Genomic DNA, 25,262 nt, shown 5'->3' with positions numbered 1-25,262 from the left:
TTCTAACCCTCCATGCAAGAAAGCACAAGAAAGGGGGGAAAAAAGTAGGAATTCTGCCAAAAGCAGGACGAGGAAGTGGAGCAATCTCAGAAACGGGAGCTTACCCTGATTGACTCCACCGTTTTGTCCATGGGTAGGCGAATTTACCCCTAATGACTCTCTGAATGGGAGTGTCTAATGAGATGACTACCAACCTACACTTCTAATGAACAAAATTAAAAAAAGATATCTTCATTTGAAATTTGGCTAATGGTGGAGCCTTGGTAATCAATAAATAAAAAATAAAAAATCCCCCCGCGAAGAACAAACTAAAAGTGCACGAGAGCATTAAAGCATCAGAAGTAAGCAACTCCTTTATTAGCATTGTATACGAGTTATAAGCAAAGTATCAGAATGAAACTCAAGTTTATACACTTAAAAGTAAAGCAACAACTGAGAACCAACCTAAATTGCATCCTTGCCAGCATGTCATGATCAATGAGAGAAGATATACATTAAGCTTTCCATGCTTCACTGGCAGCGAGATAGAATGACACCAAAAGAGAGCACTCTCGTACACAACCATGTCCTTTGTATGAGTGCGGACGAAGGTGCTCTCTCCCATTGTTAAGCGAAGCTTTCAGTCAACGAAGCTAACTCATCAGCCTGCAAAAAGAAAACAAAATGGAAGCAAAAATAGATTCGGAACCATAGGAGTCATATGACTGGTCCGTAGCTTACTAGACTCTCATCAAAATCGACGGAAATCCGGAAAAAAAAACAATATCCTCTTTTAACTAAGCAATTTCATCCGGTTAAACATTGTCCATAGCTTCCAATTCCAAGTTTACGTCTATGCAAGTTTGTGCCATCCAATTACTAGAAATAGTATCTTTTTAACCTCTAATGATCTGCCATTAAAGTTCCACGTTGGCTGCAAGCACAAACAAAGTCGTGATCGCATAACCAAAGCAGATAAATTATAACAATACAGCAGAAAGAACAAAAGCACGAAAAATTAATCTTCGGATATGAATTGCAAAACCTGAAATTGATCTTGCTCTAGATTGGAGACAACAACATATTACTAGTTTTAAGGAATCCATGATATACATTAAGGGTCTGAACATTAGAAGAAATAAGAGAACCACATTTCTAATTTCATATCTCATTGATAATTTACTAAAAGCTGCAGAAATATGGCAACAACAATAACAAATAACATTTCAATTTCACCATTTTTTCTTACTTCTAAAGCTTATTCTTCTTCAGGACCTCAGGTTTCTCTTAATTCCTCTATTCTCCCTTCTCCCCCAACATAAGTACCAGACTTGAGAGAAACTAAGCTTTCAATGTAATTTCCGGCAAGCCTGGAGACATTACGATGTTCATGTAGTTCTCTAGCACTTCCATGTTCTGGGTCATACAAAACTAGTCTGCCAGCATTCATGAATAGAATCTTACCATTCTCATAACACCACAACGGACTTACATAAAAAAAAAGGTTTCTGATAATGTTCTCATGAGTAATGATATAACGTCTAGTCCAAGATTCTTGAACTCCATAATCCAGCATCTCCCACACTTCACGATGAATCGTAACATCATTAACAGATGAGGTGAAAATTACGCAAAGGCACCCTTCCAACACTCCCAGATTTATACATGGATTATGTTTTTGATCCAAAAGTTCTATTGGTAGTAGTTGCAGTTCCTTGAAACTCTCATCACTGATATCTAAACAGAGTAAGAAAAACTTATCCTGAGCTATGGCTAACCAATGAAAGTCTCCATTAACAAGCACTCCATGTCTTTGCATATAATAAGGAAACTGATAAGGTACAGTTTGCCTAGGTTCCCATGAATTTGATGCTAATGTATAGACTTGTACTAGGGTACTATCCTTGATTAGAAGAGCACCTGATTCCATAAAACCTACCACCAACTTGTAATCATCAGTCTTGTGAGCATAACCAAAAGCAGCTACTTCATAATTCATAATTGAAAAACTGGGTATTGCTATTTTCTTATATTCTCTTGTGGCTGGGTTCCAAAGACAAAGAAAACCCTCAAAATCATTGTCAACCAACAATATGCAAACCAAACCATTACATGATCCCACCAATCGAACATGGTAATGTAAAGAAGATTTAAATGGGTAATGCATTTCAATAGCAGCATCTTCAAATTCACACACTGATGATGCCAATGAATCATAGCCAATGAAGTTAAGTACCTTATCAGAAGGAGAACCTTCAAGCATGAGAATAGGGTTGTTTCTCTGGGTAGTAAAATGAAGGTGCAATTGAACAAAATCAGAAGTAGAGATTAGGGAATACCAATTCTTGCAAACAGACTTACATATCAGCAACGATTTAACTGGTAAACTCAAAAGAATCTCATGGTAAATCTCTTCCGGAATACTTGACATTTTCAGCTTCTAATTTCTTCAGAAATTCAAAGTTAGGGTTTATGTTTGTTTTGTGGTAAAAGAAACCAAGAAATGATTTTATAGATTACGGAGAATATAGTGGAAGTGATGAATCTCTTCAAATACCCAATCAAGCCTCAATTTCTGATTTTCGGAGATTAGGGTTTTTCTTGAGTGGGTTTTTCTTGAGTGGAAAGAGAAAGACTGACTGAGAGAGAATTTATCGAGGCATGAAAGGGCATTGGCTTTTGATTTATGGATAGCCTTGGCTAGTACGGGCAAAGCCAACCGCTGCGGGTCATTATTGGCGTTGGCTGACCATACCATTGCAGCGTGCTGAGCGTATAGGATTTCTTTCTTCTTCTTTTTTTTGGTACAAGAAAAGAACAGCTAGAAAAAACTAGCTAGCAGCCTCTAGACAGAGAGCAGCAACATCAGCGGGTAACTGCTGGTTGATTAGTCGCACATAGACTGGATGTTGTGGGAGAGAGCATAACTGGTGAGAGAGTGAGCAGCAAAGTTCGCTTCTTCTGAAACATGTCTGATTTCACTGTTGTTGAATATAGTTATGAGCTCTTTGAAATCATCTTGAAATCTCCATAGTCTCCAAGGTGGTTGTTTCGTAATCCCTGTGAGGCATCTAACAACAATTTGGCAACCTCCTTCTATAATTATATCATGCAAACCCAGGTGGTCTGCCAGTTCAGCCACAAGAAGGAAACCATCAGCTTCTGCCAACAAAGAGTTTTTAGATCTTCCAATCTGAGTGCCAGCTCCACAACAAGTTTGATTATGATCTGTTGCAACAGCAACACATGCATAAGATCCATTTTTCCAAGTCGCATCCACATTAATCTTAATGAAAGGTGAATTAGGTGCCTTCCATAAATGAGTGTCATCATCAGGGACTTGAGCTTTAACATCATCTGCCTCAGTTCCATCTGCAGTTACAGGATTGTAGTAAAGGTTGAACCAGAACATAATTATTTTGAGAGCCCCATAGATTGTGTTTTGTTTGTTTTCAGAAACCTTTTCATTCCTTATCTTCCATATGGCCCAGCAGATGGCCATTCCAAGAGAGAGACTGAGTAATAGTTATCATTCCTTTGCATCCAATGTTGTATGAGAGAGGAGAAGGTTCGAGTGTTACTACATTGGATTCTCAGTCTGAAAGCAGATGCAAACCATATAGCTTGTGCCAGATCAAAATGAAGTAGAAGATGATCAATCGTCTCAATTGCATTGTTACACATGCAGCAGTGCTTAAAGACACCATCAACATATCTTCCAACCTTCTGAGCTACAACGATTCCTTTATGTAAAACTCTCCACATGAAGTTTTTAATTTTTGGTGCAGTTTTGTTGTTCCGCCAGAACTTTTTCCTTGGAAAATTCGATTCCCCATGACTAGAAGTTTCTCCTTGGTTGTCTTGAATCAGTTTCTGAAAAGACTGTGAAATGAAAGCTCCATGAGTAGTGATCTTCCATATTAACTGATCATGAGAGTGAGCATTTATCTTGAGAGAAAGGATCTGGCTTGCAATGAGAGGATCTATCAATTCTTCAATGAGATTCACCTTCAAGGATCTGGCTTTCATAACAACCACACCCAACAATTCGTTTGGCAATCTGAGAGGACTTACTCCAATATACTTTCTAGAGAATCAACTAGACAGTCAGACTCAATCTAGAGAAAAGTATATCAAAGAGTTTATAACTTTAACACTTAATTCAATCTGCAATCAGCAAATAAAAATCTGCGAGCCCGATTGAATATAAGAGGAGTAACTTAAACGGTACCAAAGACCAATGTTCAAGTGTCAATCAATTTAAATCAACAACCAAAGGTTGGATTATCTAATTGATTGATATTAACGCACAACCTGTGATATTTCAATTATATAACAAAATATAATGCGGAAAAGAAATAACACAGACACCAGAATTTTGTTAACGAGGAAAACCCGCAAATGTAGAAAAATCCCGGGACCTAGTCCAGTTTGAACACCACACTGTATTAAGCCGCTACAGACACTATCCTACTACCAATGAACTTCGGACTGGACTATAGTTGAACCCTAATCAATCTTACACTGATTTAAGGTACAATTGTTTTCCTTACGTCTCTGATCCCAGCATGATACTACGCACTTGATTCCCTCAGATGATCTCACCCACAACTAAGAGTTGCTACGACCCAAAAACAAAGACTTGATAAACAAATCTGTCTCACATAGAAAACTCTATAGATTGAATAAATTTGTCTCCCACAGAAATACCCAAGAGTTTTTGTTCCGTCTTTTGATAAATTAAGGTGAACAGGAACCAATTGATAAACCGGACTTATATTCCCGAAGAACAGCCTAGTATTATCAATCACCTCACAATAATCTTAATCGACTAGCGAAACAAGATATTGTGTATTCACAAACGATGAAACGAAGATGTTTGTGATTACTTTTATCTTGCATATCGGAGAAATTAATCTCGATTCAATTATTTCAATTGTACTTAATACGATAGTATCGTGCAAGATCAGAACACGCAACTACAAAGAGAATAGTTGGGTCTGGCTTCACAATCCCAATGAAGTCTTTGAAGTCGTTAACCTACAGAGTCTCGAAGAAATCTAAGGTTAAAGGAGAATCGACTCTAGTTATGCAACTAGTAACACACATGAGGTGTGGGGATTAGGTTTCCCGGTTGCTAGAGTTCTCCTTTATATAGTTTTCAAATCAGGGTTTGCAATCCAAGTTACCTTGGTAACAAAGCATTCAATATTCACCGTTAGATGAAAAACCTGATTCAACCAATCTAATATCTTTCAACCGTTAGATCGAACTTAGCTTGTTACACACAAATGAAATGTACCCTCATTTAGGTTTATGTAACCGTACCTAAACGTGTACACCATGTTGGCTCACAAATAGTTAACCGAAGTTATCCATATGATTACTCTCATATCAACTTTATTCATCTTAACCATAACTAGTTCAAATGACTCAAATGAAACTAGTTAAAGAGCCGTCAATTGCTCATAAAAGTATACAAGAACACAATTGAAGCAAAATCGATTTGATTCACTCGAATCAATACATGAACATTATAGCCACGGTTTGCAAAGATTGCATTCCTTAATTTATAAATGTTTAGGTTCATGTACAAAACCGATTTTAGAAAGTAACCAACTCAAGTATGCAAACGGGTACGCATACTTAAGTAGCCGGACCGAGTTTGGTTACGCCAGTACACGTACGGGTGTGCATACCAATCCACACTCCAAACTCCAGCAGAAATTCACGGACGTGAGACTTCCGCCAATATGCGTACGGGTACGCATACTTTCCCATACATCCAACAACCGCCAGTACGCATATGGGTGTGCATACTTCAAGTTCCCGGTTTTGGACTTACATACAAATGTGATAACACACTATGTTTATATCCAAACATGGTTACATGATTCTAAGCTCTTTATTTCAATCATTGAAACTTTCTTAGAGGATGAGAATAGCCGTTTTCACACACTATTAGCATCAAAGCAATTTTCAAGATATTGAAATAATCATTAACGAAACATTCCAAGACTACACCAAATGATTGTATAACACAAACCATGTAAGATGTTACTCGGAAATTTTCTCATGATATAAGATGAACTTGGTCGAAGCGAAATCTTGCCAACACATATTTCGAGAAATATGTAAGCGAGATAAACTCATCTCGAAATCTCAAATGTGTATATAGAAAACTATATCGTAATACGCCTTATGTCTCAATATAGGAGATATAGTAGAAATAGACTTTCCAAGTGATAGATGAGTTTCAATCTCCACATACCTTTTATCGATAAAGTTCCACAAGCTCCCCTTAGTAGTTCTTCGTCTTCAAATGATGAACGTCATGAAGTCTAATGTCAACTACACAATCTATGTCCTAGTCCGAGACATCTATAAATAGGCTAGAAATCAAGACTTATAGTTTTGATTACTAACATTGACAAACATGCTTGAGATAGAAACGCATGCGAGTTCGACCGAGCAATGCTCTAACAGTCTCCCCCTTTGTCAATTTTAGTGACAAAACTATCAACACATATGGATTACAAAATAAATAAAAATTTGTAGCTTCTCATCCAAATGCTTGATCTCCTTGGCATCTTCAACACGACTCGAAAACTTCCTCACTTCCAAGTACTTCATGATCCTAAATGTGTTCAACTCAGCATCATAGTTGTTGAAGATCCGTAGCGATAAAAATGAGAAAACAAGTGCTCTCAATCATTGTTATACAGTGTCATAGTATCATTACATAGCATCAAAGTTCAATTGTATCACAACTTTGACAGCAATACTATGGTGATATGTATCACTCCCCCTTAGTCAATACTTCATCTCGACATGAAAACCACTCCCCCTTACATAATGATCCGTAAACCATAGGTATTTGTAGTATGAAACTACACATTAATTTTCCCCCTTTTTGTCAATATAAAATTGGCAAAGGTATGAAAACTAGTGGGATCCTCATGAAATTTTCATAGAGATACTTCATGACCAAAAGAGAATAACATACCAACTTATTTAGATGCAATCATAAAGCCGAAGCTAAATACATTCATCAAGGAGTTTATAAAGATACAAGATAACCCCTATAATATTCTACAGTCGCACTCCCCACAAATATTTGGCAATTAAGCACAAGTTCAAAAAGAACTCTCCCCCATAAAATGTCATTCCCGAAAGAACAACAAAGGCGACCTTTCTTTTACAAGAAAAGAAGAATTTCTTTGGATATAACCAAATCACATGAAAACATGAATTTAAATCCAAGAATCTCAATTGAATTAACCACAAAAATGATCAATCCAATTGGCCATGCTCGACATAAGAGAACTTACAGAGCAACACAGTATATGCACAAAAATCTGTTGATCGGAGTCGACCAATATTGCGGAATAAACAGGGATTCATTTTATTTTTCATCACTATTTTCACAAGGACATATAATAGACTTAATCCTTGTAAACAAAAGTTTCATCCTTTCTTCTATCAGAATAATGACATAAAGACTTTAACTTTTGTATTCAAAAGTTCATTCTATCTTTTATCAATACTTTCATATCGACATAATAGAGATAACTTTTGAACAAGTATGGGACAACCACAGGTTCACGGACGTAAACAACATATCCCATAACAATTTGCAATATATAAAATCATAAAGATTAAAATTGTAAAAATGATCTTCCAAATAACTCAGAATTTAAATAAATAAATCTAAAAACATTGAAGATGAAAACTTTCGAAATAGCTGTGTGTACTCACAATAATGGCTATTCCAAACCCTGGTAATCCTTCTAAAAACACAAGAAATAAATTCTCATAAGAAGTTTCCCAGACAAAAGACAAACTCGTAATGCACATACAAGATGATTTGTCCTTAGAGGGTAGAATCAATATTTTTCGCACGGATTTACACCAAGAATAGATACCAAAGGCGTATAAAAATATTTTCTTAACAAAGAAGAACATACAAAGTCATTAACGACCATGCACCATAGTTCTCAAAATTGTGAACATTCAAGAACCCCATAGCAATGCGTACTACTGCCAAATTATTGAACTTGCTTCTTTGTGATTCACCAACAACATTCTTGTAAAAGCTACAAATTATCTTAGAAGAGTAGTACTCCAAGAATCCAAGTGCCCAAGTCCAAGAGAAGTGGAACAAGTGCGACGAAACGGAGCAATACACTCAAAAACAAGAGACAAGACAAATACCAATTTTAACTCATCCAAATTCAAGGTTTCTCATCTCCATTTTAAAGAGAATTCAAATAGGAAGATAAGAAAAAATAATGAGGTCATTCCGAGTTTGGACGAAGAAAATACGGCCAAAACAAGTTTACCGAATATCGACGTCTACATGCAAGTATGCATACGGGTTTGCAAACGAATTTTCATGACCTGGGGTAGTATGAAAACGGGTATGCGTACTAAAATCCATGGATTTTGATTTTAAATGATAGTATGCATACTTGGTATGCGTATCATGAAGTCCAAACATACCGAACTACTATTTTCATACCTAAACATTTAAGAACCTTAAATACAGATCAAGTTAGGTAGAAATGAATGATAAGAAAGGTACGTGGATCATTATAAGTACTCTAAGCAAATAAAAACACAAATCTAGCTCAAGTTTATAGACATACCTTTTTAGAAGAATCCAATCGAATTCTACAACCTTACCGAACATAATCTGTGCGCCCCAATTCTCGTGCTTCCCTCACCGTATACATAGCAGGGCATTCCTTGGTGAGGATGCACTTACAACACAATCAAATTTTGTTGAGGTGAACAATGTCTTGCTCACCACAAGTGACTTTTGAATTATCATGAAAGAGATCGCTTTTAGAACCTTTCACATCCAAATCCATCTTTCCAAAGAACTTTTTAAGTTCCAACATCATGGATACTGCCTTCTCCATAGTCATGAAATTTTCTGGGAGATCATTCTTTTTCACACTCAAAACATCATTAAGTTTCTTTGGTATCCACTTCTGAGTCTGTTTAAGAACCACCAGAACCTTATTCCCATTACTCTCTTCTATAATTCTCGGAAGAGAATTGGATTGACTATTCTTTTGCAAGTTAGTCTTTCTCCAATTTGGAGCATCGGATCTTGTCTTCGTCTTTACGAACTTATCCTTTTCATAACCATTATGATTGTGAAAAGGATTCGTATGACGTATATAGGCAAATCTAGGTTTATCACAGAACTGATTCCTTTGCATAAAGGTTGGACAATTACAACCTGTAACGTTAAGGGGATTAGTCTTAACATATGATCTTGGTTTCAAAACTTCTTGTGATGCCCAAACAAGAACATCATGAAGTTTCTCATTTCTTGTGATGCCCAAACTTCTTGTAGCCCAATCCTCGTGTATCACGATGATTTTTACTTGCTCATAGAATAGTCGTTAATTTGCTTGAACTAGTCCAACATCTTGATTTTATCAAGAGCAGCAGCTAAATCAGCCTCAAGACGTTTTTCTCGAGCGAGAAAGGCGCTTTCTTTGTTATCAAAACTTGCTTGCTGGGAGTTAATCCTTCCTTCAATTTCTGCAAGTTTCTCTTCTAACAAGAAGTATTTTTGATAAAAACGATCACATTCAAGTGACGTTCTACTCAGGTTTTCCTTGGAATCTTTGAGGACCGATTCGCAAGAGCGATTCCTACCATAAAGACTTCCGTAAATCCTTTTCAATTTCTTGTTTTCTCGACAGAGAGGAGTCAGAAGAGGTGTAACATGAGAAGTTGTAATATTCTTAATTTTCAACGAATCCAAAAACTTAACATACTCTAAGACTTCCTCATCAACATCTCTATCAATATCTGAATCACCATCATCAGAAATTTCATCTAACTGTTCTTTTAGGAGTGTTTCCCAATCAACAGTTTTTACATTCAGAGAATGTTTAGATATTGACTTAGATGTGACAATTCTCTCAGGTGAATTCAATCTTTGAAAGTCATCTGGTAATTTCTGACTGGTACGATATTAGAGATAGACTCGTCCATAATAATCAGATTGCTACAAACACAGACGTATGAGGTCTCTAACGTGTTTGCATCCTCTGCTACCAATTGAAAATGCGGGGGTCTAACAACCACACCCAACACTTCGTTTGGAAATCTGAGAGGACTTACTCCAATATACTTTCTAGAGAATCAACTATACAGTCAGACTCAATCTAGAGAAAAATATATCAAAGAGTTTATATCTCTAACGCTTAATTCAATCTGCAATCAACAAATAGAAATCTGTGAGCCCGATTGAATATAAGAGGAGTAACTTGAACGGTACCAAAGACCAATGTTCAAGTGTTAATCAATTAAATCAACAACCAAAGGTTGGATTGTCTAATTGATTGATCTTAAAGCACAACCTGTGATATTGCAATTATATAACAAAATATAATGCGGGAAAGAAATAACACAGACACCAGAATTTTGTTAACGAGGAAAACCGCAAATGCAGAAAAACCCCGGGACCTAGTCCAGTTTGAACACCACACTGTATTAAGCCCCTACAAACACTAGACAACTACCAATGAACTTCGGACTGGACTGTAGTTGAACCCTAATCAATCTCACACTGATTCAAGGTACAATTGCGTTCCTTACGTCTCTGATCCCATCATGATACCACACACTTGAGTCCCTTAGATGATCTCACCCACAACTAAGAGTTGCTATGACCCAAAGTCGAAGACTTGATAAACAAATTTGTCTCACACAGAAAAGTCTATAGATTGAATAAATCTGTCTCCCACAGAAATACCCAAGAGTTTTTGTTCCGTCTTTTGATAAATCAAGGTGAACAGGAACCAACTGATAAACCGGACTTATATTCCCGAAGAATAGCCTAGTATTATCAATCACCTCACAATTATCTTAATCGACTAGCGAAACAAGATATTGTGGAATCACAAACGATGAGACGAAGATGTTTGTGATTACTATTATCTTGCCTATCGGAAAAATTAATCTCGAGTCAATTATTTCAATTGTACTCAATACGATAGAACCGGGCAAGATCAGAACATGCAACTACAAAGAGAACAGTTGGGTCTGGCTTCACAATCCCAATGAAGTCTTTGAAGTCGTTAACCTATAGGGTCTCGAAGAAACTAAGGTTAAAGGAGAATCGACTCTAGTTATGCAACAAGTAACACACAGGAGGTGTGGGCATTAGGTTTCCCAGTAGCTAGAGTTCTCTTTTATATAGTTTTCAAATCAGTATTTGCAATCCAAGTTACCTTGGTAACAAAGCATTCAATATTCACCGTTAGATGAAAAACCTGATTCAACCAAGCTAATATCTTTGAACCGTTAGATCGAACTTAGCTTGTTACACACAAATGAAATGTACCCTCATTTAGGTTTATGTAACCGTACCTAAACGTGTACAACATGTTGGCTTACAAATAGTTAACCGAAGTTATCCATATGATTACTCTCATATCAACCTTATTCATCTTAACCATAACTAGTTTAAATGACTCAAATGAAACTAGTTAAAGAGTCGTTCAATTGCTATATTCTCATAGAAGTATACAAGAACACAATTGAAGCGAAATCGATTTGATTTACTCGAATCAATACATTAATATCATAGCCACAGTTTGCAAAGATTACATTCCTTAATTTATAAATGTTTAGGTTCATGTAAAAAACCGATTTTAGAAAGCAACTAACTCAAGTATGCATATTTAAGTAGCCGGACCGTGTTTGGTTACTCCAGTACGCGTACGGGTGCGCATACCAATCCACACTCTAAACTCCAGCAGAAATTCACGGACGTGAGACTTCCGCAAGTATGTGTACGGGTACGCATACTTTCCCAGACATCCAACAACCGCCAGTACGCATACGGGTATGCATACTTCAGGTTCCCGGTTTTGGACTTACACACAAATGTGATAACACACTATGTTTACATCCAAACATGGTTACTGGCAGGCCTGGAAAAGGTCCTAAAAATTATCCCCGGCCAAAAACTTGGTGGGCCCGGAGATATGTATAAAATGAAGCGCAATGAAAACGGGGGCCTACAGTAATACCGCAAGTGCACGGTCGTCGGTTGTAGCTCGTGCAAGTACGGGTCGATCCACAGAGATCGGGTGTGTTTGGAGTGTTTCTAGCTAATTGGGTTCCTAAATTGCTATTGGGCTATGAAGCCTTTTGGCTCAAATTGGGCTTTGAGTACTAATGGGTTTGATAACAATAAAATGAACTGAGCTTGGGCTCAGTTGGTCTTTGAAATGTAAATGGGCTTTGGCCTTACAGTGAACTGAGCCTTGTGCTCAGTTGGTCTTAAAATGAATTGAACTGGGCCTTAACAATGAATTTGGGCTTGGGGCCTTAATGAACTGGGCTTCAACTTTTGGTTCAAACCTGGGCTTGGTAACTGTGGACTGGGCCTTAGCTTTTTGGAATGAGCTGAGCTTTGGGCTCAGTTGGATTGGCCTTTGCTTGGCTGCAGGAAGCAGCAGCAATAGCAGCTTGGCAGCAGCAACAGCAGCTGCAGGGCAAAAGCAACAACAGCAGAGGCAGCTGCAGTGTAGCAGAAAGGAAGGCAATGCAGCTGCACAAAGTAAAGAAAGCAGCAGCAGTGCAAGAGCTGCACAGCAAGGCCAAGAAAAAGAAAAGCAATGCAGGAGTGGCAGCAGCAGGGTTGCAGCAAGCCAAGGGAGGTAAACAGTAGCAGTAGGGGAATGCAGCACAAGTGCTGCACAGCAGCTGCACAAGCAGTGCAAGAGATGAACCAAAGCAACAGAAGCAAAGGCCTAAGCCACAGAAAACAGTGCAAGCAAAGGCCTAAGCAACAGGGCAGTGAACTAAAGATGAACAAAAGAGTTGCAGGTCAGTGGAAGCAAAGATGGCAGTGAAGCAAAGATAATGCAATAAAGAAGATGGCTAACAAAATAAACAAAAGGAAACACAAACAGGGCAACACATGGCAAAAGCAAAGAACAAAACAAGATGAACCAAGGCCTAAGGCCAAGGGCAGGGATGTGGATAAACTGAAATGAGCAAGGCTAAGGCAAGAATACAGGCAAACAAATAGAATGGGAAGAAAACTAGCTTGCTATGAGCACTAGTTTCTCCCAATGCTCAATCAACAGTGCAACCTAAGCATACACAAAGAATGGCAAGATAATCAGCTTGCTATGAGCACTGATTTCTTCCATTGCACAATCAGTTCAATGCTTCTAAGGTATCTAGCCTAGCATTCCATCAATTGTGACAGCAAATTAAACATGACAGGAACATTAACAAACATCAACAGGAGCCTCAAGCATTAACAGTGAACAACACTAACAGGGACTGAAAACAAGAAATTGAAACATACACATTTAACATATGCAGTGAAACAAACATTAAAAATGAACACAAACATCTAACAGTAATAACACACATTAACAGGATACATTTAACAGGATATGAAAGTCTAACATGAACATGAAACTGAACTGAACTTGTAAATTAACATTTAACAGAACTTGAAAGTTCTGGATGCAGGCTAATCCAAACATGTCTTTTCTACCACACCCATATTCTCAATTTATAGTTTTTACAGGAAAACTAGATTTCTACAAACCCTAATTGGAAAATCCCCAAATTAGCAGGATTAGGGTTTCGAGAAATAATGAAATTAACTCACCCTCTGATGCAATTAGACTCGACCCATGCTCTGAATCGTCCTTATGCTCCCTCTACTCGAACGCTGCTCCAATTTCCTTCTTCTCTCCACTGTGATACCCTAGCTATGTTTGTCTTCTTGGTAGCATCAAAAATTAATGCTAAGAACAAGACAGACACGACTAGGGAAGATGTAGGTGATGGTGGTGGTGTCCTTGTGGTGGCGGCAGAGGTGGTGTTCTGGTGGTGGCAGGACATGGTGTCTCTGCAAATGTCGGGGGAAGAGAAGAGAAATTTGGGGGAAATGAGTTTTGGGGAAGAAGAAGGTGGGTGTTTGTTTTGGGTCGATGGGTTTTATTCTTAGGGTGTTGAGCGGGTTCATCAAACTTTGATGTCTAGCGATGAGACGCGTTGGATGTGAAGATGGTAGGTAGATCCAACGATGAGATGGGAGGATGTGGGTAGCGACCGTCGGATGGAGGAATGCAACGAAAAGAACGGCCCAAGATGGAGATGGGCGTTGCGATGTAAAGAGGGAGCTTCGGAGTTTGATGTGCGATGATGGAGCGACCGTAGGATGCTGAAATGCTTCGATCTGACGGCTGAAATCCGATACGGGCTTGGATAGTGTAAATGGGTTTGAGAAAGGGCTTTGAGCCTTGGGTATGCCAAGCCCATATCTTCTTTAAGGACAATTCTTCTTCTTCAAGCCCATTCCTAGCCTCTTGGTCTTATGCACAACGTTCTTCGCGGCTTCCTTGCGTAACTCCTCCCGACTTTTCACTACTTTTCTGCTCTATTCCGCTCCGCAATTCATCCAGACTTTATTTATTACCTAAAAATATAAAATTAAGTAAGAAAAATATTTATTCTTGAAAACAATGAAAATACAGAATATGGGATAAAATGTAGAATTAATGCACAACATATGAGTTAAATGCCAACAAAAAGGGATAAATATATACAATATTTGGCACTCATCAAATACCCCCAAACCTGAATTTTACTTGTCCTCAAGTAAAACAAAACTAAGAAAATCCTAACTATACCACTGTCGCTGGTCTCTCGAATGCATTTAGCGTATGCACCAAGCCTTTTAAACCACTAAGTGTCCCTAGTGGACGAGTTGAAGTCTCGTGAAGGTTTACCAGAGGTGTGCCTACAAAACCTAAGGACAAAATATGAGCTCAGATTCCATCAAATGTGACATGTGCAAAACAGTTAAGCTCACAGCAAAATGGAGATGTCAATCTAGCTATCGAAGGCACAATCCTAGCACTGATAACAAAAAAAAGACATGTGATAAGAGTGTAAAGTGTATCTACACATGTGTAAAGAAAGATCTGAAGTTATGACTACTAATCACCAAGAGATAGTTTCTCAGGCTAAGAACTGAGGTCGAAATCTAGCTAGCTGTCCGGACTTTACGAGAATTGTGAATGAGTTGGAGGTATTTCACAATTACTCGCGTTGTACATCAATGGCATACACCCTCCTTGCTTATTACAATGAAACAACAAAATGACTATTTACATGACTCTTATTTACATTGACTACTCTCTTTTATTTTTGGAACAAGAGATGATGGAATTGATAAGTACTTGATTTTTTTTTTTTTTTTTTGGAACAAGGAAACACTTTTGATACATATACAAAAGTAAACAAAAGATTACATGACACTTTGCAAGAGGTAGCCCTTTTTGATGCACCCAGTTAAATTCGATGGTTGTCTTTCTTAATGTAACCTCCACCTTCTATCCCAACCAACCAAAGAACAAGCTAGTCAAGTTTCGTTCAGTATTCTAAAGTGATTGGCAATCGTAACTTCCTATCAAACACCTTGAAGATCGAGGCCATACATGTATTGGTAGATCGTGCGCGTGCAAATTTCTTATCACTATGTGAATTGTGCTAGAATCAGGGTGCCTAAATATCTAGACTAAGACTCCTAATAAAAATACATATTTGCACAAGAGTCAACATTTCAAGGTAAATGAGCTCCATTTTTATGATTTTTTTTCATTTTTTAATTTTTTTTTGAATTTTTGATTTTTCAATTTTTTTGGAATTTTTCAATTTTTTCAAAAAGAAGAAGGAGTTCGTTTTTAATTATAGCATATTATCGTGGTATCTACTCTATACCCCCAAACCTAAACTAAACATTGTCCTCAATGTTTCAAAATATGGAAAGAATTAAAATGCAACATATGGAAAGGGACATGCTGAGTAGAGTAAAAGGAGAGAGAATACCCGATTTCGGCGAAAGCAGAATTAAAACTCCGTTATTCAAGGCAAAAATCCAACATATTTCAGCCGAGATCATATTGGATTAGCAAAATATATACAAAAGGAACAAAAGGGTTTTTAAAATTTTATCTACTGGATTATATACAAAAAAAATTCACCATACACTAACAATCTAAAGAGTTGAGGATCAACCCAAAAGAAAAAATGTAGAGACAGAGAAAGTTTCAAAACACTAAAATTGGACTTAAATGGGAGTGAGAGTGAAAAACCGAATGAATCACCCCTAAACCTAAATTTTCAACAGGTTTACTTTTAAGCACAAAATTTTAATTTTAGGGTTCAGGATTCAAAAGGTCTAACTCATAATGGACTGTTTTCGGGATGGGCAAACATGCAATTTCCAACTGTGGCTCTTTAAAAGTGTTGTATTTTGAAGCAAAATAGTCCAAGAGGACTTGGGAGGCACACAGTTCCAATCCTAGATTAGGAATTTTCAGAAAATTGGTTTAAATTTGTACAAACCAAATCTAGGTTGGGTGGAAGGCCATCAGATTGTGACTTAGGTAGAAGAATAGGCATATCATTATCAATCAAATCAAAATCTTCTAACTCATCTACACATGTCACATCATGCTCACAATCATCAATCAAATTGGCAAGATCACAATCAGAATATCATCATCAACAGATTTATTCTCGTGTATCGGCACATCAGGGGAAACATCACATGGAATACTAGAAGAAATATCATGCATTAAGGTCGGGGCAGAGAAGCCTAATGTATTTGAACCCAAAGGTTCCATAACATTTTCAGTATAGACATGTTCTTCTAACATAACATCATAATCATCATCATCATCATGATAGGAATTTTGCAATCTAGGATAATTTTCAATCCTAAGGTCGGAGCTATTACAAGAATAAAACTCTAATTCATGGGGTGACTCATATCATGTGGTGTTGTTCCTGTTTCCCTAACGGATTCCCATTGATGGGTTTTCTCTGCAATCTCGGCTAAAAAATTCCATGCATCATCCACAGATTTATCAATAAACTCACCATTACACATAGACTCAACCATGGTTCGAGATTTAAAGTCTAGTCCCTCATAGAGGATGACGACAAGTCTCCACTTCTCAATTCCATGGTGCGGACATTCACTCAACAAATCATTAAAACGTTCAAAATAGTGAAAAACAGTTTCCTCATCCAATTGGACAAAACAATTGATACTTTGACGAATAGCGATGGTCCTATGATGTGGAAAGAATTTTTGGAAAAATTGATTAGTGAGTTGTTCCCAAGTGGTGATTGATTGTGGTCTCAAACCGTAAAACCATGTTTTGGCCCTTTCCTTTAAAGAAAATGTAAACAAACGCAATTTCAGAGAGTCTTCGGACATATGATCAGGTTGCATAGTCCGACAAATTTGTTCAAACTCTCTTACATGAGTATAGGGGTTCTCAGAATCGAACCCTCGAAATATAGGAAGTATTTGTATCATGCTTGCATTTATTTTAAAAGGGTTATTGGTTTGAGGTAATACAATACATGATAATGGAATTTTTATTGACGGATACATGTATTCATGGAGAGCATGAGGTTGGCCCATTTTGAAATGACACAAAGCCCACTATTTGGTTTTAATGGGTTGGTTTTTGGGAAAATTTGGTTTTGATGGGAACATTTGAAAATTTGGTTTTGATGGGTAAAATAAAAAATTTGGTTTAAAATGGGCAAAGAAAAAATTTGGTTTAAAATGGGAGCAAGTAAATTTTGGTTTTTTTTTTTTTTTTTTTTTTTTAGAAAAAGAAAATAAAATTTGGTTTTTTTTTGAATGGGAGCAAGCCCACTGTTTGTCCTCTAATGGAATGGAAGGAAGGCTGCGGCCCACAATCGGTTACAAGCTCAGCTGGGTTTAAACCCAGAATACAAAATACAAGTCCAATAGAAGAATTTAAAAAAGCCCACACAAAATAAATACAAGCCCACAAATTAAACAAATAAGCCCAAAAATAAATTATTACAAACCCAAAATAGAAAAATAAAAAGCCCAAAAAAATTGGGTTAATTATTACAAGCCCACAATTAAAGAAATTTGGAAGCCCACAGGTTGGGTTCTCTCAATGGAATGGGTTTAGGCTTACCTTTTTAGCACAGCCCAGCTGCTCTGATATTGTTGCAAAAACCCAGTTGGGCTTTGGTTCTTTTCCTTGGTGGCGTCCCAGCAGAGGAAAAACAGGTTCAGAACAGTAGGTCCAACAGCAAATGAAGTGAAGCAGATGCAGATGCAAATGCTATGCAGTGAAATGCAAAATAGCTAATAAAACTACTAGAGAAAACAACCCGAGTCCCCGGCAGCGGCGCCAAAAACTTGGCAGGCCTGGAAAAGGTCCTAAAAATTATCCCCGGCCAAAAACTTGGTGGGCCCGGAGATATGTATAAAATGAAGCGCAATGAAAACGGGGGCCTACAGTAATACCGCAAGTGCACGGTCGTCGGTTGTAGCTCGTGCAAGTACGGGTCGATCCACAGAGATCGGGTGTGTTTGGAGTGTTTCTAGCTAATTGGGTTCCTAAATTGCTATTGGGCTATGAAGCCTTTTGGCTCAAATTGGGCTTTGAGTACTAATGGGTTTGATAACAATAAAATGAACTGAGCTTGGGCTCAGTTGGTCTTTGAAATGTAAATGGGCTTTGGCCTTACAGTGAACTGAGCCTTGTGCTCAGTTGGTCTTAAAATGAATTGAACTGGGCCTTAACAATGAATTTGGGCTTGGGGCCTTAATGAACTGGGCTTCAACTTTTGGTTCAAACCTGGGCTTGGTAACTGTGGACTGGGCCTTAGATTTTTGGAATGAGCTGAGCTTTGGGCTCAGTTGGATTGACCTTTGCTTGGCTGCAGGAAGCAGCAGCAATAGCAGCTTGGCAGCAGCAACAGCAGCTGCAGGGAAAAAGCAACAACAGCAGAGGCAGCTGCAGTGTAGCAGAAAGGAAGGCAATGCAGCTGCACAAAGTAAAGAAAGCAGCAGCAGTGCAAGAGCTGCACAGCAAGGCCAAGAAAAAGAAAAGCAATGCAGGAGTGGCAGCAGCAGGGTTGCAGCAAGCCAAGGGAGGTAAACAGTAGCAGTAGGGGAATGCAGCACAAGTGTTGCACAGCAGCTGCACAAGCAGTGCAAGAGATGAACCAAAGCAACAGAAGCAAAGGCCTAAGCCACAGAAAACAGTGCAAGCAAAGGCCTAAGCAACAGGGCAGTGAACTAAAGATGAACAAAAGAGTTGCAGGGCAGTGGAAGCAAAGATGGCAGTGAAGCAAAGATAATGCAATAAAGAAGATGGCTAACAAAATAAACAAAAGGAAACACAAACAGGGCAACACATGGCAAAAGCAAAGAACAAAACAAGATGAACCAAGGCCTAAGGCCAAGGGAAGGGATGTGGATAAACTGAAATGAGCAAGGCTAAGGCAAGAATACAGGCAAACAAATAGAATGGGAAGAAAACTAGCTTGCTATGAGCACTAGTTTCTCCCAATGCTCAATCAACAGTGCAACCTAAGCATACACAAAGAATGGCAAGATAATCAGCTTGCTATGAGCACTGATTTCTTCCATTGCACAATCAGTTCAATGCTTCTAAGGTATCTAGCCTAGCATTCCATCAATTGTGACAGCAAATTAAACATGACAGGAACATTAACAAACATCAACAGGAGCCTCAAGCATTAACAGTGAACAACACTAACAGGGACTGAAAACAAGAAATTGAAACATACACATTTAACATATGCAGTGAAACAAACATTAAAAATGAACACAAACATCTAACAGTAATAACACACATTAACAGGATACATTTAACAGGATATGAAAGTCTAACATGAACATGAAACTGAACTGAGCTTGTAAATTAACATTTAACAGAACTTGAAAGTTCTGGATGCAGGCTAATCCAAACATGTCTTTTCTACCACACCCATATTCTCAATTTATAGTTTTTACAGGAAAACTAGATTTCTACAAACCCTAATTGGAAAATCCCCAAATTAGCAGGATTAGGGTTTCGAGAAATAATGAAATTAACTCACCCTCTGATGCAATTAGACTCGACCCATGCTCTGAATCGTCCTTATGCTCCCTCTACTCGAACGCTGCTCCAATTTCCTTCTTCTCTCCACTGTGATACCCTAGCTATGTTTGTCTTCTTGGTAGCATCAAAAATTAATGCTAAGAACAAGACAGACACGACTAGGGAAGATGTAGGTGATGGTGGTGGTGTCCTTGTGGTGGCGGCAGAGGTGGTGTTCTGGTGGTGGCAGGACATGGTGTCTCTGCAAATGTCGGGGGAAGAGAAGAGAAATTTGGGGGAAATGAGTTTTGGGGAAGAAGAAGGTGGGTGTTTGTTTTGGGTCGATGGGTTTTATGCTTAGGGTGTTGAGCGGGTTCATCAAACTTTGATGTCTAGCGATGAGACGCGTTGGATGTGAAGATGGTAGGTGGATCCAACGATGAGATGGGAGGATGTGGGTAGCGACCGTCGGATGGAGGAATGCAACGAAAAGGACGGCCCAAGATGGAGATGGGCGTTGCGATGTAAAGCGGGAGCTTCGGAGTTTGATGTGCGATGATGGAGCGACCGTAGGATGCTGAAATGCTTCGATCTGACGGCTGAAATCCGATACGGGCTTGGATAGTGTAAATGGGTTTGAGAAAGGGCTTTGAGCCTTGGGTATGCCAAGCCCATATCTTCTTTAAGGACAATTCTTCTTCTTCAAGCCCATTCCTAGCCTCTTGGTCTTATGCACAACGTTCTTCGCGGCTTCCTTGCGTAACTCCTCCCGACTTTTCACTACTTTTCTGCTCTATTCCGCTCCGCAATTCATCCAGACTTTATTTATTACCTAAAAATATAAAATTAAGTAAGAAAAATATTTATTCTTGAAAACAATGAAAATACAGAATATGGGATAAAATGTAGAATTAATGCACAACATATGAGTTAAATGCCAACAAAAAGGGATAAATATATACAATATTTGGCACTCATCAGTTACATGATTTTAAGCTCTTTATTTCAATCATTGAAACTTTCTTAGAGGATGACAATAGCCGATTTCACACACTATTAGCATCAAAGCAATTTCAAGATATTGAAATAATCATTAACGAAACATTCCAAAACTACACCAAATGATTGTATCACACAAACCATGTAAGATGTTACTCGGAAATTTTCTCATGATATAAGATGAACTTGGTCGAAACGAAAGCTTGCCAACACATATTTCGAGAAATATGTAAGCGAGATAAACTCAGCTCGAAATGTCAAATGTGTATATAGAAAACTATATCGTAATACGACTTATGTAACAATATAGGAGATAGAGTAGAAATAGACTTTCCAAGTGATAGATGAGTTTCTGTTTCCACATACCTTTTGTCGATGAAGTTACACAAGCTCTCTTAGTAATTCTTCGTCTTCAAATGATGTACTCCGTGAAGTCTAAGCTCAACTATACAATCTATGTCCTAGTCTGAGACATATATAAATAGGCTAGAAATCAAGACTTATAGTTTTGATCACTAACATTAACATACATGCTTGAGATAGAAACGCATGCGAGTTCGACCGAGCAATGCTCTAACACCAATGGCCTGTATCGGGATCAATGATTTGGTTAACTCTTATGATTTCTGGATGATTCTCAGAGTTTCTAGCTGACACTGATATGCAGCTGTTTAAAATCCATGGATCAGAGAAAATATTAATGTTCTCTTCGTTCCCAACTAACTAAACATCCTCTTTTTTAATAGATTTCTGCTTTCCAAGATTGCAGACCAAGTAGTTTAACAAGTTGAAGCTTTCTTGAACTCCTAGAAGTTCTTATCTCTTAGGTATTTTGCAAGTAGTATTTTTTCCCATAAGATTTCTTGGTCCTTAAGAAATCTCCATGCAAGCTTTGTTACTAAATCTTGATTCAAGTCACTCAGAGATCTTAGCTCTGGTCCTCCTTTCTCCTTAGGTAGATTGAACCACTCCCATTTAAGGAAGTGCATTTTCCTTTTGTCCCTGCTATGGCCCCGCCAAAAATCTCTAATAATTTGAGTGAGCTTGTTTAAATCTGTTTTGGGTATAAGAGAAGTGGCCATGAAGTATACTGGGATGAGAGCTAACACTGATTGAATAAGAATTGCCCTTCCTGCATGTGACAATGAATTTCTTTTCCACTCTTTCAGCTTTTCTTCAAATTTCTCAATGAGAAAATTAAAATTAGAAACCCTTAGACCTTGTTGAAGAATCTTCACCCCCAAGTATTTTTCTTCCTTTCTCATTATGCTGACTCCTAGATTTGTTATGATTTCTTCTTCATAGGATTCTGGCACACTCTTGCTGAAATATATTGAGGATTTTGAGTAATTAACCAGCTGGCCTGATAGCTTGTATTAGTCCTGCAAGATTGTGGAGATGGAGTTGATTGTGGTGGTATCGGTGTTACTAAACAACATGATGTCATCAGCAAACATGACATGCATGAGACACACTAGGTGCCCATCTATTGACTTTGTAGCCACTGTATTGCCTTCAACTTTCATTTTGTTGATGATCCCGCTCAGAGTATGAGAACATATGATGAATAAATAGGGTGATAAGGGACACCCTTGTTTGATTCCTCTTTCACTCACGAAGAAGCCTTTTGGTTGACCATTTAACAATATAAAGAATGATGCAGTCTTGACATAGTTCATTATAAGAGTATGAGCTTTATCTGTAATACCAATGTTAAGTAATGCCTGACTAAGAAAATCCCATTTTATCCTATCATAAGCTTTGCTCATATCTAGTTTGAGAGCAAAGGATCCTTATTTGAGGTGTGCATAGAGTGGAAAATTTCTTTAGCAATGACAATATTATCAAGAATTTGTCTTCCTGGTACAAAGGAAGATTGATTTTTTTCAATAAGACCATCTAAGAAAGGGCTCTTGGTTAAGATATTTGTGCCAATTTTATAAAGCACATTTCATAAGGCTATTGGTCTATAGTCAATTGTTGGACTGGCATTCTTTTGTTTTGGAATTAGGGCTAGGTAAGTGTGATTCAGACCTGAAGATAGATAAGAGAATCTGAAGACATCTTGTATTAGTTGTACAACTTCTGCACCAATAATCTCCCAGAGCTTCCTGTAAAATAGAACAGGGTATCCATATGGTCCAGGTGACATTAGAGAGCCCATCTTTTTAACAACACCAAAAATTTCTTTTGCACTTGGAATTGCACTTAAAAGCCTGCAGTTATCTTGAGAAATTTTATTAGCAGAATCAATCATGTAAGAATTGGGTATAACATTTTCATCCTAGGTGAACATTGTTTGAAAATGAGAGTTTCTTTTATTTGCTCATGATCAGATATCCGTTCACCTGCTTGATTTTTTAAAGAAAAAATCTTGTTTTTTCTTCTTCTATGATCACAGATACATGAAATACTTGGGTATTTTTTTCAATGCAAGGCACCCATTTTGACTTGTTTTTTTGCTGCCAGAACATCACATCCCTCTTCTCAAGGCAAGCAATTCTGTTGCATATGGATTTCTCCTCCTCTGTTGTGTCAGTCAGATGTGTTGTAACCTGCAAGTCAACAATTTTTTGTTTTTCATTTTCTATCTCTCTCCTTGTGTCACCAAAAGTGTCCTTACTCCACTTCTTCAGCTTTTCACCTACATCTTGTAGTTTAGTTGTTGTATCTCCTGTTGAATTGTCCCAGCTGCTTTTTAATATGTCTTTGAAATCTGTATGATCAGTCCAATAGAATTCAAACTTGTGATTTGGATTTCTTTTTGGTGGTTTCCTCATTGTGTTGAGAATGATTGGAGCATGATCACTCCCAATCCTGGGGAGGTGTAACACTGCTTCATCTGGGAAGAGAAGTCTCCATGATGTATTACAGAGAGCTCTATCTAGTTTCTCAAAAATTGGTGGTGACTAAGAAGCATTATTTGACCAGGTGAAAGCTGGACCAACATAACCCAGGTCTAAGATATCTCTTTCCCTGATCAAAGTTCTAAATTCACTACAGCTGATATCCGTGCCTGAAGAACCTCCATGTTTTCCATATGTATGCATCAGTACATTTAGATCTCCAATTATGCACCAAGGTTCATTGATAGTAGAAATAGTAGTGTTAATACTTCTCCAGAAGCTATTTCTTTGAGGATGTACAGGAGGGCCATAAATGCAAAGAAAATCCCAACTTGGTATGCTAAGATGAGCTTCCACTGTTCAATGAATTAAATTATGTGATTGAGAGTTAATCACCATGTTTACATTGTCTTTCCAAAGAAGTTCCATACCACCACTTCCACCATTATCCGTCACAAAAGTATAGTTCATGTAATCCAAAGAGTTGCACAGCCTTGTACTGTTACTATCATTTAACCTTATCTCAGATAAAAAAAAATGGAAGGCTTGCAGCTACGAAGGAATGATTTTAATGTTAGAATTTTCGTATCATTCCCTAATCCACGACAGTTCCATGAATGTACTAACATCTCCCTTGCGACTTTTCTAGGAAAGTCTCCACAACCTATTTGTTTGAAGTTGCGGTATTGCTTCATTTGTGGATCACAGTCCATAGGTTCAGCATGTCTCTTACTTCCAATTTTCTCCAGGGAGATTGAAGTAGTAGAATTTTGGTTTCTTCTGGCAAGTCGTTTCCACTGTTTCATCATTTTAGCTTGATCATCCACCATTGTGTTGGGATTGGGGTAGTTGTGATGTTTTGGATAAGAGGTGGTAATGAATGTTGGATAGTTGTGGTGGGGGAAAGGACTGAGATGATGGTTTCCAATTCAACAATGGGGTGCTTTGTGTTGGTTTGTTTCTTTTTTGATGAGGTGGTTTTAGAGTGGGTTTTGGGACTTGTGGGTTTAGTGGTATGGGGTTTGGCTAGGTCATCAGATATGGGTATGGTGGGGTGAGGTTGTTTTGGGTTCTGTTTATGGATATGAGTGGTGTTTTTTTGATGGTTGGTGATTTGGTTACTGGGTGGATTTGCCAGAGTGGACACATAGTTATCTCTATTATCCTTCGAATTTGACTTTGAAGTATTCTCATGCATGATTATATACTCTCTTAAAAGATTGGTATTTTGCATGCACGTACTTTCCTTGTTGGTAGGAGATATTGCCGAGGCTGAAGTATTTGGAGTGATATTCTCCAGCTGTTGAGTCAAAGGAGTTGAAGGATTATAGGTTTTTTTGGTAACAGAATTATGCTCATATTAATTGTATTGTGAATCTCAGCCGGGTAAGTTGGAGATGAGATGTCATGCAGATTTTTTTTTATGGGTAACTTTCTGGTTTGGATCTAGGGTTTTGATAATGGTATTGAACTTTGGGTT

At 37.9% G+C, this 25,262-nt stretch overlaps 2 protein-coding genes across 2 annotated transcripts; both read right to left on the bottom strand.

The window, feature by feature from the left end:
• Positions 1–1,255: 1,255 nt before the first annotated feature.
• Positions 1,256–2,410, bottom strand: LOC113359886 (F-box protein CPR1-like). The gene has a single exon (XM_026603457.1). The coding sequence runs from the start codon at positions 2,408–2,410 to the stop codon at positions 1,256–1,258; it is 1,155 nt and encodes a 384-aa protein (XP_026459242.1).
• Positions 2,411–21,742: 19,332 nt separating this feature from the next.
• LOC113359882 lies at positions 21,743–24,612 on the bottom strand. Its single transcript, XM_026603452.1, has 7 exons — positions 24,410–24,612; positions 24,188–24,299; positions 24,052–24,138; positions 23,409–23,845; positions 22,971–23,152; positions 22,527–22,635; positions 21,743–22,259 (listed from the first exon to the last, which is right to left on the bottom strand). The coding sequence occupies exons 1-7, from the start codon at positions 24,610–24,612 to the stop codon at positions 21,743–21,745; spliced, it is 1,647 nt and encodes a 548-aa protein (XP_026459237.1).
• Positions 24,613–25,262: the final 650 nt, after the last annotated feature.

This window comes from Papaver somniferum, chromosome 1 (genome assembly GCF_003573695.1).
Source record: "Papaver somniferum cultivar HN1 chromosome 1, ASM357369v1, whole genome shotgun sequence".
Classification (NCBI taxonomy): domain Eukaryota; kingdom Viridiplantae; phylum Streptophyta; class Magnoliopsida; order Ranunculales; family Papaveraceae; genus Papaver; species Papaver somniferum.
The sequence above is the reverse complement of the archived record's forward strand: the minus strand, read 5'-3'. Positions and strand labels throughout refer to the sequence as shown.